The 13,001-nt window shown below is 41.4% G+C and overlaps 1 protein-coding gene across 3 annotated transcripts in view; it reads left to right on the top strand.

The window, feature by feature from the left end:
* Nucleotides 1–13,001, top strand: part of LOC311608986 (uncharacterized protein) — a 94,015-nt gene that overhangs the window by 7,521 nt on the left and 73,493 nt on the right. For 2 of the 3 annotated variants that reach the window (XR_014783210.1, XR_014783211.1), the window contains exon 2: nucleotides 2,799–2,873. Coding sequence is in view for 1 of the 3 variants with exons in the window: in XM_084801688.1 (XP_084657814.1) it covers nucleotides 2,799–2,869 (71 nt within the window). In the remaining 2 variants the exon portion in view is untranslated. The remainder of the gene's footprint in view (nucleotides 1–2,798; nucleotides 2,874–13,001) is intronic. The other variant, XM_084801688.1, reaches the window with a different exon arrangement.

Consider the following 13,001-nt stretch of genomic DNA (forward strand, 5'->3'; position numbering starts at 1 on the left):
CCTTACATGTCTATAGAATCATATCTATTATCTGTTATATCTGTTACATCTAGGATGAATTTTCTTGTGGTATAAATAGACCAGTAGTTGAAATGACTGTGTTTTGATCAATTGACAATTAACTTGTCTAACTTACTTATCCTAAACAGCCTGCAGAAGCATTTTCAAAGTATTGGAGGTAAACTTTATATTCCACTTGTGTGGTATGAGTACACTACCTCATAATAAAGTACACACACACACACACACATACACACACACACACTCTTCAATTTATCATAGATTACAAATATTTCTAGAGTTTTCCTTTGTTTCTAAGTTGTATTTATCAAGACTGGAACTAGGATAAGGGAAAGGATATGTTTATTATGTGAAATGTAAGGAGTTACTGGGGGATGGGGGGAGAGAGAGAGAGAGAGAGAGAGAGAGAGAGAGAGAGAGAGAGAGAGAGAGAGAGAGAGAGAGAGAGAAAAGAAGAAGAAGAAGAAGAAGAAGAAGAAGAAGAAGAAGAAGAAGAAGAGAATGATTTTTGTGGTTTTTATCTGGTAAGACTTTGTAGATAATTTCCCATGGAGAAGAGCCCGAAATATATGCCATTGCCTGAACTGAGAAACCAGATAGGAATTCACAGCAAGCTGAGCACCTGATGGCATAGGTCTGTAATTGTAGCTACTCAGGAAGGCAAGAACAGAAGTCTATGTGGGCTCCAGAATGAGTTCAAGGCCAGCTTGGGCAACTTACTGAGACCATGCCTCAAAACGAAGAATGAAAAGAGGGCTGATGACCTAGCTGTGGTGGAGCACAGGGCTAGTATGCACAAGGCCCTTGGGTTAATCCCCAGCATTCCCTTCACTGGCAAAAAAGCTCATGGTAGCTTAAGCAGTAGGAATTTGTGGCACAGAGGACAGGAGGAGAAAAGCTCCAGACTTGCAGAGGCATTTCTTGAATGATCTCACTGATGAACATTGAGGCATTCATGCATATGACAAAATTGCACGGGCATGAACACAAAGCTACTGGTGAGTGATAAGGATAGACAGTGCACGACTCACAGAGGGAAGAAGGTATTTACAAGGAGACCAATTGGAACAGGAAAAAAAAAAAGAATCATCATTGAATATCTAAATATTTGTACCTTAGAACAATCAAATGGGACTTATAGAAAAACCATTTTGACTATATTTTAGCACATCTAAATCCCAACCCTTCAAGGAAATCTAGTTTATTTCCAAATAATTTAATTGCCTATTTCCATTTACTCTTGGGTTCTTTGTGTGTGTATATGTGTGTTTGTACATGTATGTTTCCGTGGTTCTGTGTCATTTCAACTACTGGTCTATTTATACCACAAGAATATTCATCCTAGATGTAACAGATATAACAGATAATAGATATGATTCTATAGACATGTAAGGTAAAATACTTAGTTAAGGTCCTCAAAACCCTCAGATTCCTACAGAATATTGCATTTAAAGATGTTTATATTGTTTTAATGTTTAACCTGTCTTGATAAAAAGACAGGTTAACTCCTGACAACACCCAGCCTACCTCAAAGAGGATGATGAGCATCAAAGAACCTCCTTATGGAGATGCCTTCAAATGTGGCAAACAAGCTACTGGGCAAAATGTCCTCATTTCTGCCACAGACAGAATGCTGCCTGAAAAAGCAAGCTTGGTACATTCCTTGATCCTTGAACTAAGGACTAGTCCTTTGATGGATCAGGTATTTGCCCATGTTTTGGCAGGTGTTGGCGCTTAAGAGCTGGGTTTTAAGGTCAGAATGGTACCTCCAACATGATGTTAGTTGTGTCCTGGCCTGGGGGCCTGTTAGATCAAGTTGCCTTTGGCTGTGGTGTTTTATCGCAGCCATAGAAACTTAACGGAGACACTATACAAAGACTTATGTACGAGCAAACACATTTGTGAGTAATTGCCCAATCTAGAAGTGACCCAGATTTCCGTGACAAGGTAAAGGGACGCATCAACATTGTGTGTATTAACTTTATGGACCAGGAATAAGTGGGGAAAAGAAATGAACTACTGACAAATACAATAATGTATCAAATGGCAAAACATACTGAGTGAAAGAAGTTAGATTTAAAAAGCACATGCAGAAGAAGAGTCCATTTCTATGCAATTCTAGAAAAGGAAATGAGTTTAATCCAGATGGACCAGTGACAATGTGAGGTTGACTGCGAATTATCATAGGAAAACTTTGTATTTAATGCATTTTGTATCCTGATTGTAGTGACAGTTATGAGTGTATCTGTTAAAGTATGTCTTTATAAATGATAGATCTATAAATTTGATTAAAGTAATTAAATATGAGTAGCCTTTGAAATAAATTCTATCTCTCAGAATTTATCCTGGACAAGAGCTTTAAATAATACCAAAAGGTTTCTGGGAATTGACCTCTGGAAGAGCAGACAGTGTGTAGGCAGAATATTGTATATGTAATAATTAAGTAAATCTTTTCTAAAAATACCAAAAGGTGTTTATTGCTATGGTCTCCACATTCTTTGCAAAGCATGTTTAACGTATATTCATATGATGATTAGTGTAATTCTCAACTTGATGGGACCCGAGGTCACCTAGGAGACACACCCCTAGGCACACTGGGAGGAATTATGTAGACTGACCTGGCCTCTGAGCACACCTGTTTGATTGGGTTTGTTGAAGTAGAAGGATGCAACCTTAAGGAGGCTGGCACCATTTCCTGGGCTTGGGTCCTGGATTGCATGAAAAGGAGGAAGCAGTCTGAGCATGAAAATTCATCATTGTCTGCTTCCTGATTGCAGGTGCAATATGACAAGCTGGCTCGAGTTCCTGTTGCCATGACCGCCCCTGTGACACACTGTGACCTCAGACTGTGAGTTCAAACAAAGCCTTCCTTCCTTGAGTTATGAGTGGATCTGTGCATAACTTGTAAAGTGTGTTTTGATCTGTGTCTATCTACACATATGTATTCAAGTATTTGTTGGTGTTCTTTGGAGAAACATAGCCAATGGGATAGATAGTAGCTTCTATATTTTCTTCACTCACATTTAGGAAATCGATTTAAGTGATGATGGAGACTTTGTGAGTCCCACATGTGCTGGGGGAGGCGAACAGGCTCCAAGCCCAGGAGAACTGCCGATATCTTTCAGAGGCAGTCTGGGGTGGAAGCATGCAGAATAGAGGTCGTAGCGAGGTGAAAGTGGCTCTGCTGGAGAGCTCCCCCATAAGAGGTGGGAATGGGACAACCTCTTGTTCTGCTTACTTCTGACCAATTGGACAAGGCCACTCACCACATTGGCAGGCATTCTGCCTTGCTCAAATTTCACCAATTTAAATAAATGCCGGCTTTATCCAGAAATGATCTTGTAGAAACTTCCAGAATAGTGTTTTAACAAATACTGAGGCACAAGCCAAGGTATACGCAAAATTATCATTAGAATATCACTTTTACCTTTTAATGCTTTTTTGGAGTCATCTGTGTTTTGAAGGTGGGGTATTTGCTAAATATTTAGCCACTAGATTCAAGGCAGTTCTGTTTGTTTATTAATCATTTTTCATTTCATTTATTTTCAAAGTTATTCTTACTGAAGTAGTGAATACAAAGCAAAATTTATTTATCAGTTTTACAATTTAAAGTGCATATTTCTTTGAAGATAAGAACATCCGCATTATTGTGTAACCAGCACCGTTAACCATTTAACACAAGCATTAGCAAAGGAAAAGAGAGCCGTGGAAAAATGTTACAATCTGACTTTCTTATATTTAGTTTTACTTGTGCTAAGCATGAAACCCAGGTCCTGGGTGTGCTGGGTGAGTTCACCTTCATCAGGCCATAACTTCCTGTCCAACTTCATGTCACCACTATCGTCACTTTGCTGAGTCTGGGAGCTGAGCCTAAGACCTCATGTATGCTGGCCTATATAACTCTACTGTCGGCCCAAGATTCTATTAAAATTTTTATTCACTTAATTTTTAATTACGTGCCTGTGTGATGTGAGTGTATGCCGTGTGTGCTGGTGCCTGGAGATGATAGAAGATGGTCCAGTCCCCCCAGCTGGGTTTACATCAGTACTGAGGCCTGAACTCAGGTCGTCTGACAGAGCAGTGAGTGCTCTTCACTGCTGAGTCATCTCTCCAACCCCCAAACTCCACTCTCACCATGAAAGCCATATGTGAATGGTGTATGAATTCAGTTTTAGCAATCTTACTTTATTTGTGTTATGTCGTCTTTGTCCCTCAACCTCCTTTTTTGAGTAGTTTATTCACTGATATTATACGCAATCCCTCAGTGAGGGAGACTGGGGAGTCTGCATTAGGGATGATTTTTCTAATTCCTGCTATTTTCTTTCATATGAAAGAATCCTCTATTAGAATAATGTCAGCCCCCCCCCCCTTTTTTTTTTTTTGCCTTTCTAAAGGGAACATTTCATTGGTTCCCAAAGGATGGAGAAACGCTCTGACTGGTGTATTTGTATAAAGTAGCTGTCCCCTTGTTTCAAGAGAATACGCTTTCATCTAGTCTGTCCCTCGTCCGTTTGCTGTAGATGCCATTTATCTGATGGTCAGACATGAAGGTTTCCAGTCTGTCTGATTCTGGAGTTGAGATTTAGAAGCCGACGTCATGGCACAGGGAAGGCACGTTCTCCAGCGTAAGCCTCAACAGAAGCAAAGCTTACGTGTTGCTTTTCCTCTGCATCAACCCTGATTCTGTTAGTTGGCTTTTGGGTACCTATGTCAAGCTGAGAGCTTATCTCTTTAAATCTAAACAGTACATAGACTAGTCCATATGTAGGATCTGTAGAAGTGAGCCTCACAGCCCTGTAGATCTTCTTGGTTGAATATCTGTTGAAGGTGAATATTCCACATGAATAGCTTTGAGCCCTGAATTTTATTTTTAGTAACTGTTGGATGTGGATACTGGTAATTGAACATCATCACTTCTATTGCACGATTCTAGCATAGATGTTTATGCCTAGAAAAAAAGTAAAGGCTTTATACCTAATATTTGATTCTCACAGTGTCTGCATGGTTACTCACAGCTGTAGGCTTCACCTTTCCCAAAACCTACTCTATTTGGAGTTCTTTAAATGCTTATAACCCTCTCTCTTCCAACCCACCTACCCTAGAAAGGAGAGAAAGGAGGTTTATGGGAACAGGAGAGGTAGACCTTGTTGAATTCAGTTCCTGGGAGTGATTCCCCTGGTGTAGTCAGCAGGATTTCAGCAGACCAGCAATTCCACCAAAGTTGCCGCTGGAACCTGGAACAGCAGCTGGAGCCAGGGGCCTCGAAGTCTTCTCTGGAGTGGTCCTTTCTAGGAAAGTCTCGAAGTAGAGTGATGAACAGCCAAACAATACCAAGACACAAAAAGCCCCGTGGGTGGGGATATATATATATCCTCTCAGAGTCTGTACAAGGATGTTTTATTCAGCTGGCAAAAACCAAGCCCCCTCATAAAGTGGTTTGACTTCTAAATGGATAAACATCACCTGTTCTCTCACAAGTCTGTTCCCCATCCCACACTTGGGAGCAACACAAGAACATGTTTACATCCACTACACATCTCATTTTTCACATAACATTGAAATTACAGGAAAAGTGAAGCTATATGCTTGTTCCCTTAAAATTTTTCTGAGGGCCAGTGTGATGGTGTACATGATCAATTCCAGCATTCAGGAGGCAGAGACTGGTGACTTTCTGTAAATTCCAGACCAGCCAGGGCTACCTAGTAGTACCTTGTCTTGAAAGATTTACTTTATTTTCTTACAAAACTATGACCTTCGTGTAAGAAGTATGTGTAATACGATGCCAGCATGTTCATAAACCATGTTCTTTTATATCAGCCATGATTATCTGCATAAGATTGTGTCCAACTGTATGCTTTCATAAGATGGGGAGAGACACAGAAATCTCCACTTCTCTCTAAGGAGCTATTGGAAATCAGTGGTTTCTGGGAAAGAGGAAGACATTTTCTCCCATGGTGTGTCCGTGGGTTACATTTCCGGGCTCCTGTCAGCAATTCTAATGAGGCTCACTGTGCCTCATACACAGAATTAGACATGAAAGTGGGAAGGGAAAAGGGATCAGTGAAAGAGGGAGGGGGACAGCAGGGGAATGTCAGGAGAACTCTGTCAAGACACACTGTACACACACAGGGGAGTATTCTAATAAATTACACTCTGGTTATGAATAATTAACATATGCTAACCAACTTGTGTTCTTGAATAAAATCATCAGAACATTAACTTAGTAATGTGTCAATAAGGGTTGTGCCTATGCAAAGCAATCATTCAAAACTTGAGTTTGAATTTGCAAGTTTTTGACCAAGCATGATGGTCCAACCTGGTCTATAGAGCTAGACCAAAAATCCAAAGTAAACAAACCGACGAAAGACTATGAACATCCTAAATTTATGTGTAAACTATTCTACTGCACATTTTCTTAAATGAATCAAGTAGAACTTAAAATTTTCCATCTGCATTGTTTTATGTGTTCAAGAAAAGCCTGCCAAATCTTATGTGTAGACATCTAGTTTTATTGTCCATCAAGTATTTTTGAGCAATCTATACTCCAATGAAAATGTCCCTAGGTACTAAAAATGAAAATTGGTATTATACAGTCAGCCAACACATACCATTAACATTTGAAAAATCAGTGGGTGGCTATTGGTAAGACAGTACAGATTTAAAATGGGAAAAACAGAGAAACTAATTTTAGTATTGTTAGCAACTGAGATGGATAATACATGCATTTGGGAACTATGTTTGTATTACACGTCAAATCCCATTACAAAATATGTCATTAAAGGGGAAAGGTTCATAGTGAAAAGGATGTCCACACCCTTGGCTGAGGGCCCATTTGTTTCAAGCAACATTCAATATAAAACAGAGACATTTCCCCTACCTTTGGAATTCACTAATAACTTTGGCTTCCATTGCCGTGTACCTCTGGCCAAAGGGTTCCATCTAGGCCCGTTCCCCGACACAGAGACCCGGAGTTGCATTCTCTGTCATTCCTTTCCACACTCCCTTGAATTCCTTCTGCATTCCTGCTAGTCTCCTGACCTGGACCACAGATTTTACTTTTTATTAAAGCTTTAGAAATGGGTCAAAAGCGTTTTGAGACAAGTCACCAGCTCTTTGGGAGCTGTTCTGCGACCCGATCATTCTAGTTGATAAAGCATTGTCTTCAAACACGGGTCAGGACTGGGAACATAATCTGTGATGTCTCAGGAATGTGGCTAGGCAATCCCCGTGGTGTCAGGGCTTTCAGAAGATTGACTTAGGTGGGCTCCAGTGAGAAACAGAATCCAATCTTAACCATAGGAACACAAACCGAGACCGCATATGACAAAATCGTTGAAGCTGAACTGATATAATTGAACAAGCCCCCAAAACAAGCACCAAGTGACTAACGTATGGAAATAGGCTTCTCTTGGAGTTGAATAATTTTACTCTCAAAGTTTGTTAGCCTGAGTTGGGACTGGTTACAAGCTAAGTAGAAGGAACTGAATTTCAGAGAGAAAGTACTTCCTGGTGTTCAGATAGACACAGATTAACATGCAGTTGAATAATGACTTAGCTGCTTGGTTGAGAGTTCATTAAAACTAATAGGAACATCACTTTAAACACCAACCATGGGAATCTTTTTCCAGTAGAAAAAGATTGGTATTTTTTTTTTTTTTTGCGAATGTAGAAATTGTGGCATCTTAATTTAGACTTATCAATCCATTGTACTATCCTCAGCCAAACTTACAACACTTGCCTGCCAAAGAAGCTCAGATCCCCTCTTGGTTAAGGAATAGACAATTTAGGGAGATTTTTGTGGTCATGGGTAGTTTTTGTTGGAAGAAAAGCAAAAGGGGAAAGAGAAACCTTTAAGAACTCTTTGTTCATGTTATATCATGTGTGAGCTATGGAGGTGACGACCGTACAGCTCAGTTCATTCATGTGTGAGGAGGCAAATGTGCAGGAGACTGAAGAGAGGAATGTTTCCAGGCACCCATTTGCTGGAGTGTGACACTATTGCTTACTGTCTGTGTTCCAAGGTCATGACTCTTAGCTGATCACAACATGATCTAGTGTTCTTGCTGCCCACAAAGGCATTGTCCCAATTTTCTCATTTAACACATGAAAAATAGTTTGTTGTCTTTCTCTGGATGCAGCGGGACCTGGAGAAGTTGGAATCCTACAAATTTATGAAAGGCCAGCTCATGTGCCCATCTTGAACTTGAAAGTCAAGAATGCAAAGGCAACATCTGAATTCCTTTGTGTTAATTCCAGAAGTTATACCAACTCTTGATACTCCTCAAGAGACCAAAGGGAAGACAGCAGCTTCTGTCCTAAGGATTAGCCTGAAATTTTTGTCAACAAACACCAAGTTCTTCTCTTAGTTCAGTTTTCTCCTTATTTAGTGGCCTGCTCAGTTGAAATAGCAGAGTTTTTGTTGTTGTTTTCTTCCTAGTAACATTCGTGATGACTTCGTGAATGTTGTCTAGCTTTTATCTTTCTAACATGTTTGTCTTGTTTGTCCTACACAGCTTTAAATTGGGCTCATCCTGTGTTTTATGTCCTCCCTGAGTACATAATGATGCAGATCCTTATTAAGAACTTACAGTGGGAAAATAGTTTTTTTTGTGTGTGTGCTTCTACTGAAGTTTTCAAAATATAAACCAACCAGGCACCTGTACCTTACAGGGCAATAACAACCAGTTGTACTGTATGGCTTACTAATTCTGAAATAAAATAACGGGGTTTGTTTGTACAGCCCAGCCAGTAAAGTGGTTGCTATGTGAGCATAACAACTTTAACTTAATCCCCATAACCCATGTAAAAAAAAAAGTTGGGTTTGGTGGTAGGTGCTTTTTCTCCCTATATAGCACAATCAGAGACAGATGCTGGCTGGCCAGATGGCCTAGCCTACTTGGTGAGCTTTGGGCTAATGAAAGACTCTGTCTAAAAAACAAGGCACACACACACACACACACACACACACACACACACACACACACACACACACACACAAACACCCCTAAACACCAAGGTGGACGGTACCTAAGGAGTGACATCCAAGATTGGCCACCAGTATCCACATGTACACACTTCACACACTTATGTATGCACATGCACATGAAAGAACATGCGCACACGCAGTGTTTCAAAAGTAAGTACCACTTTATTTCACCAGTCACACTAGCTACATTACCCAGTAGCCATGTGACTAGTGGCTTTCCTGTGGTACCACGAAGGCAGAAGACATTTGCATAATTACAGAAATGCCTACTGAACAGCTTTTGCTTTCATGAGAAGGAACAGAATTTGCACTTCAGTGTATTTTAAATGTATTTTATGATTTTGAAAAGGAACTGATATGACACCCCAGTTGTCAAAATTCCAAAGCAATCAATAAGAAATCTTGTACAGTCATGTATTTTACTCTGCATTGCTTATATTATTTTATACTTCACGATCAAAATGAACTACAGGTATGTGAGCAGATGCTCTGGTGGAAAGCCACGCTTCCTTGTTCTTTTTTTTTCATTTGGTTGCCATGATTGAACATAGAACTCAGCAGTTGAAGAAATGGCCAGAAACCCATAGGAAAAGACTCATAATTACCACTGAGTAATGCTGAGTCCTCCCCTTAGACACCCACTACTAACTCCTAGGCTAACTTAACTCTTCGCAGAAGGAAAAGCCCTAACATTCCAAGGGCTGCTGGTTCTGTCGTTACTGATCCCAATACTGAGAGCTCAAGGTTTCTCACTCAGCCCCTGTTAGAACAGAGATATTTGGTGTCAGGTAAGAAAATGAATCTTGGCTTTTGTCTATTTCTGTTTCTTGAGGTTAAAGACTCACCCACTGTCCACCACCTCTATCCATGAATGCACATTCAAGATCAGGGTATTTAGCTCTTATTTCATTTACCTTTTATGTAAAAGTTACAGAGCCAGAGAATCCCCAGAGACTATCTCCATTTTGACAAAAAGGAACAGGTAACAATGCCACTTTTGAAGATGGTGGAAGATTAAAAAGGTAGTGATGTGGGGAGGGTAATTTTCATTCCATCCCCCAGTTAATGCACCAGTCTTGTTCCTGCAAAAGCTTATGGTGCATGACCAAATGGCAGTCGGCTAATGAAACTGTGACTAGGCCCAGCTGTTTAGCCAAATGTGGCCTCTTCATCTGTGCAGGGCATCCCTGCCCTGAGCTGGCACGATGCTGCCAAACCGACGAACTCATTCTTTTCAGTAGCCAGCAGACATGAGCATCAGCAGTTCACACTGCCACTGGGCAGACAATAGTATCCACAGCACAGTCAGCCCTGGTCTGTGAGCATTCCTTCTGTATCAAAATATTATTCATTAGATACGATGAAACAAAACCAAACAAAACCACAGGCCGTCAATGCCTATCTCTGTAAGACATGGACATCCCAGATGAAACAAGGCAAATAATGAAAAGATTCAGGACCCTGTTGCAGTCATGATTTTTTAAGAGATAGACCTCACGCTTTGGAAGGCATGCTGCAGCACCTTCACCCAACTTTACTCTCCCTAATGTTAGAAGGAAGCATATCTTCCATTTATCGATAATTTAGTGGATCCATGAACAGAAAGGATGTTGTGGCAAGCTCAGGCCGTGTAACAAGCATCACCACCATTTGGGCTATGGAGCCTGCAGAACCAACAGTGCTGGAGATAGCTCTCGAAGAGGACCCTCCTTGGACTCCTTCTGGGGAGCTTCAGTAAAGGAATTGCAGCCAAAGGCCCTGGAATAAGGCCATGCCAACTGGTACAGAGCATCAGATACCATTTTATAGCACAGGCACATTCCGCTAGGCCATGGTAGCATTTGAACATCTATTTGCTTAATACCAAGGGACCAGTCACTCATACCTTCCCATTCTGAGCTGGATGCTGCTACGAGTAAGTTTGGGCCTAGCACTGAATCTATTACAAAGCGAGAATAGTAGATCCAGCATGGGTCTGGAGCAAGTGTCAGGCAAGTACCACCTGTCCCTGTTTCACATGCCAGTGTTTCACTAGTGCCCCTCCCTTGGCTCCCAGATAAGGGATCTTGGGAGTAGCTTGCCACTAACAATGAAAGAGACAAAAGCCTGAGCTTGCTTCATTATTACTCAGTCTGGTACTTACGTGCAAGCTGGGCAAGGACTGCTTGCTGTTTGAGTCGCATAAAAAACCTTACTTACCAAGAAAGTGGGTCAGAGGAGAGGACATCCTATTGAGACTTTAGGCGAGAGTAGCATGGAAGAATGGGGAAATAACAGGACCCACAGGGTCCTGGAAACCTACAAGAAGAACTTTATGACAGGCAGATCTGGGTCCTGGGGTCCTCCTCAAACTAAGGCACCAGCCAAGGAGAAATAGGCAGTAAACTTCGAACCCCTACCAAGACCTAGCCGACGAACACGATATTCTCCACTGTTGAGTGGAGAGTGAGATCTGATTCTCACGTGAACTCTGGTGCCCCTTTTCTGACCATGTCCCCTGGATGGGGAGGCCTGGTGGCACTCAGAAGAAGGATAGCAAGTTACCAAGAAGAGACTCAATAATCTTAGAGCATACATAGGGGGAAGAAGTCTCCCTCAATCACAGACATAGGGGAGGGGAGAAGGGGGGAAGTGGGAGGGAGGGAGGAATGGGAGGAAACAGGGGAAGGGCTAACAATCAAGATGTAATATGAATAAATTAATTAAAAAAAAAAAAGGGAACTGAATGACAGGTGGGCCTTGTTGTTTTTCAGACAGTGATCTGATTTAGTCATTTTTTGGGGGGGGGGGAAGGGGGAGTAGGTGGAAGTAGATAGCTGGAGGCCTGTGTACAGTGATGAGTTGGTGATTGGAACACAAGCCAACGGCAGCGAATGGTGTAGTTGGTTGGCTAGAAACATGGTTCAGCAACACTGAAAGAGCAGGGGTAAAGAGGCCTTCTTTCCTGGACGTGGTTCTTTCTTTCTGGAAGCTGACACAGGGCATAGAACCGTGGCTTGCTTGCCTGGAGATGGGAAAAACTGCGGCACAGTGTTTGCTATCACACTTCCCATGGGACCAGGGAGAAACCCATATCCAATCTCAATAGCATCTTTGTTTACCTTCCCCCCCCTCTACCCTTGCCCTTTGCAATTAAAGATAGTATACGCTCTAACAAATTGTCAAAAGCTGAAACAAAAAAGAGAAACAGAATCATCTGCTGTATATAATCCTTACTTTCCTCCCCGATACCATTTTTCTCAAAAAGTCTTTGCACAAGTCATCACAGTTTCTGTTTCTAGTGAGCTTGGAGCAGGATGAGGCATGAAGCAGATTTCCAGGAATCCTGAGAGCTGTGGATCCCAAACACAACTCTTTATAGTCCAGTGGATTTCTTAGTAGAAGAAGAGACTTACCCACACCTAGATTGCATGCTTCCATGAGTAAGCCGACTTCTACCATCCCTCTTTGCTAATGGTCTGGGAATCCTTTCAGTAACCAGAGAGAGTGAAGCTTCAATTGCTGCATGGCGGATGTGCCTGCTTCAGTGGCTTGTGGGTACACGCATCCTCTTGGACAGGCATGTAGCATGGGAGTGCCTGGGATGAACGCATGACTCAGTCACATGTCTTGGAAAAGAAGAAGTAGCCATTCAAGCTATTATGTGGGAGACAGGTGAAGCAATTTTGCATTATAAATGTACTTTATGAAGACTTTTATCCTAGGTGACAAGCAGGACCTTTACGTTAGGCTTGGATCTAATTCCTTGGACTTGACTATGAGTGGAATTTTTTTTTTACAATTAGAAATATTATATTGGGAAGATAACTTATAAATAGCTGAAAAATAAAAAGGAGAGATAAGATCATCTTCCCTGTAGAGAGAGATGTGTGTACACTTTGGAGGTCATGATGATGAGAAAATACGCTCAATGACTTGCACAAAGCACCATTACAGCAGGAATAAACATCCAGATCAGAAGATCTGCACCTCAGAACACCCCCAAATAAAAATT

This window comes from Acomys minous (genome assembly GCF_964271855.1).
Source record: "Acomys minous genome assembly, chromosome: 11".
NCBI classification, from domain to species: Eukaryota; Metazoa; Chordata; class Mammalia; order Rodentia; family Muridae; genus Acomys; species Acomys minous.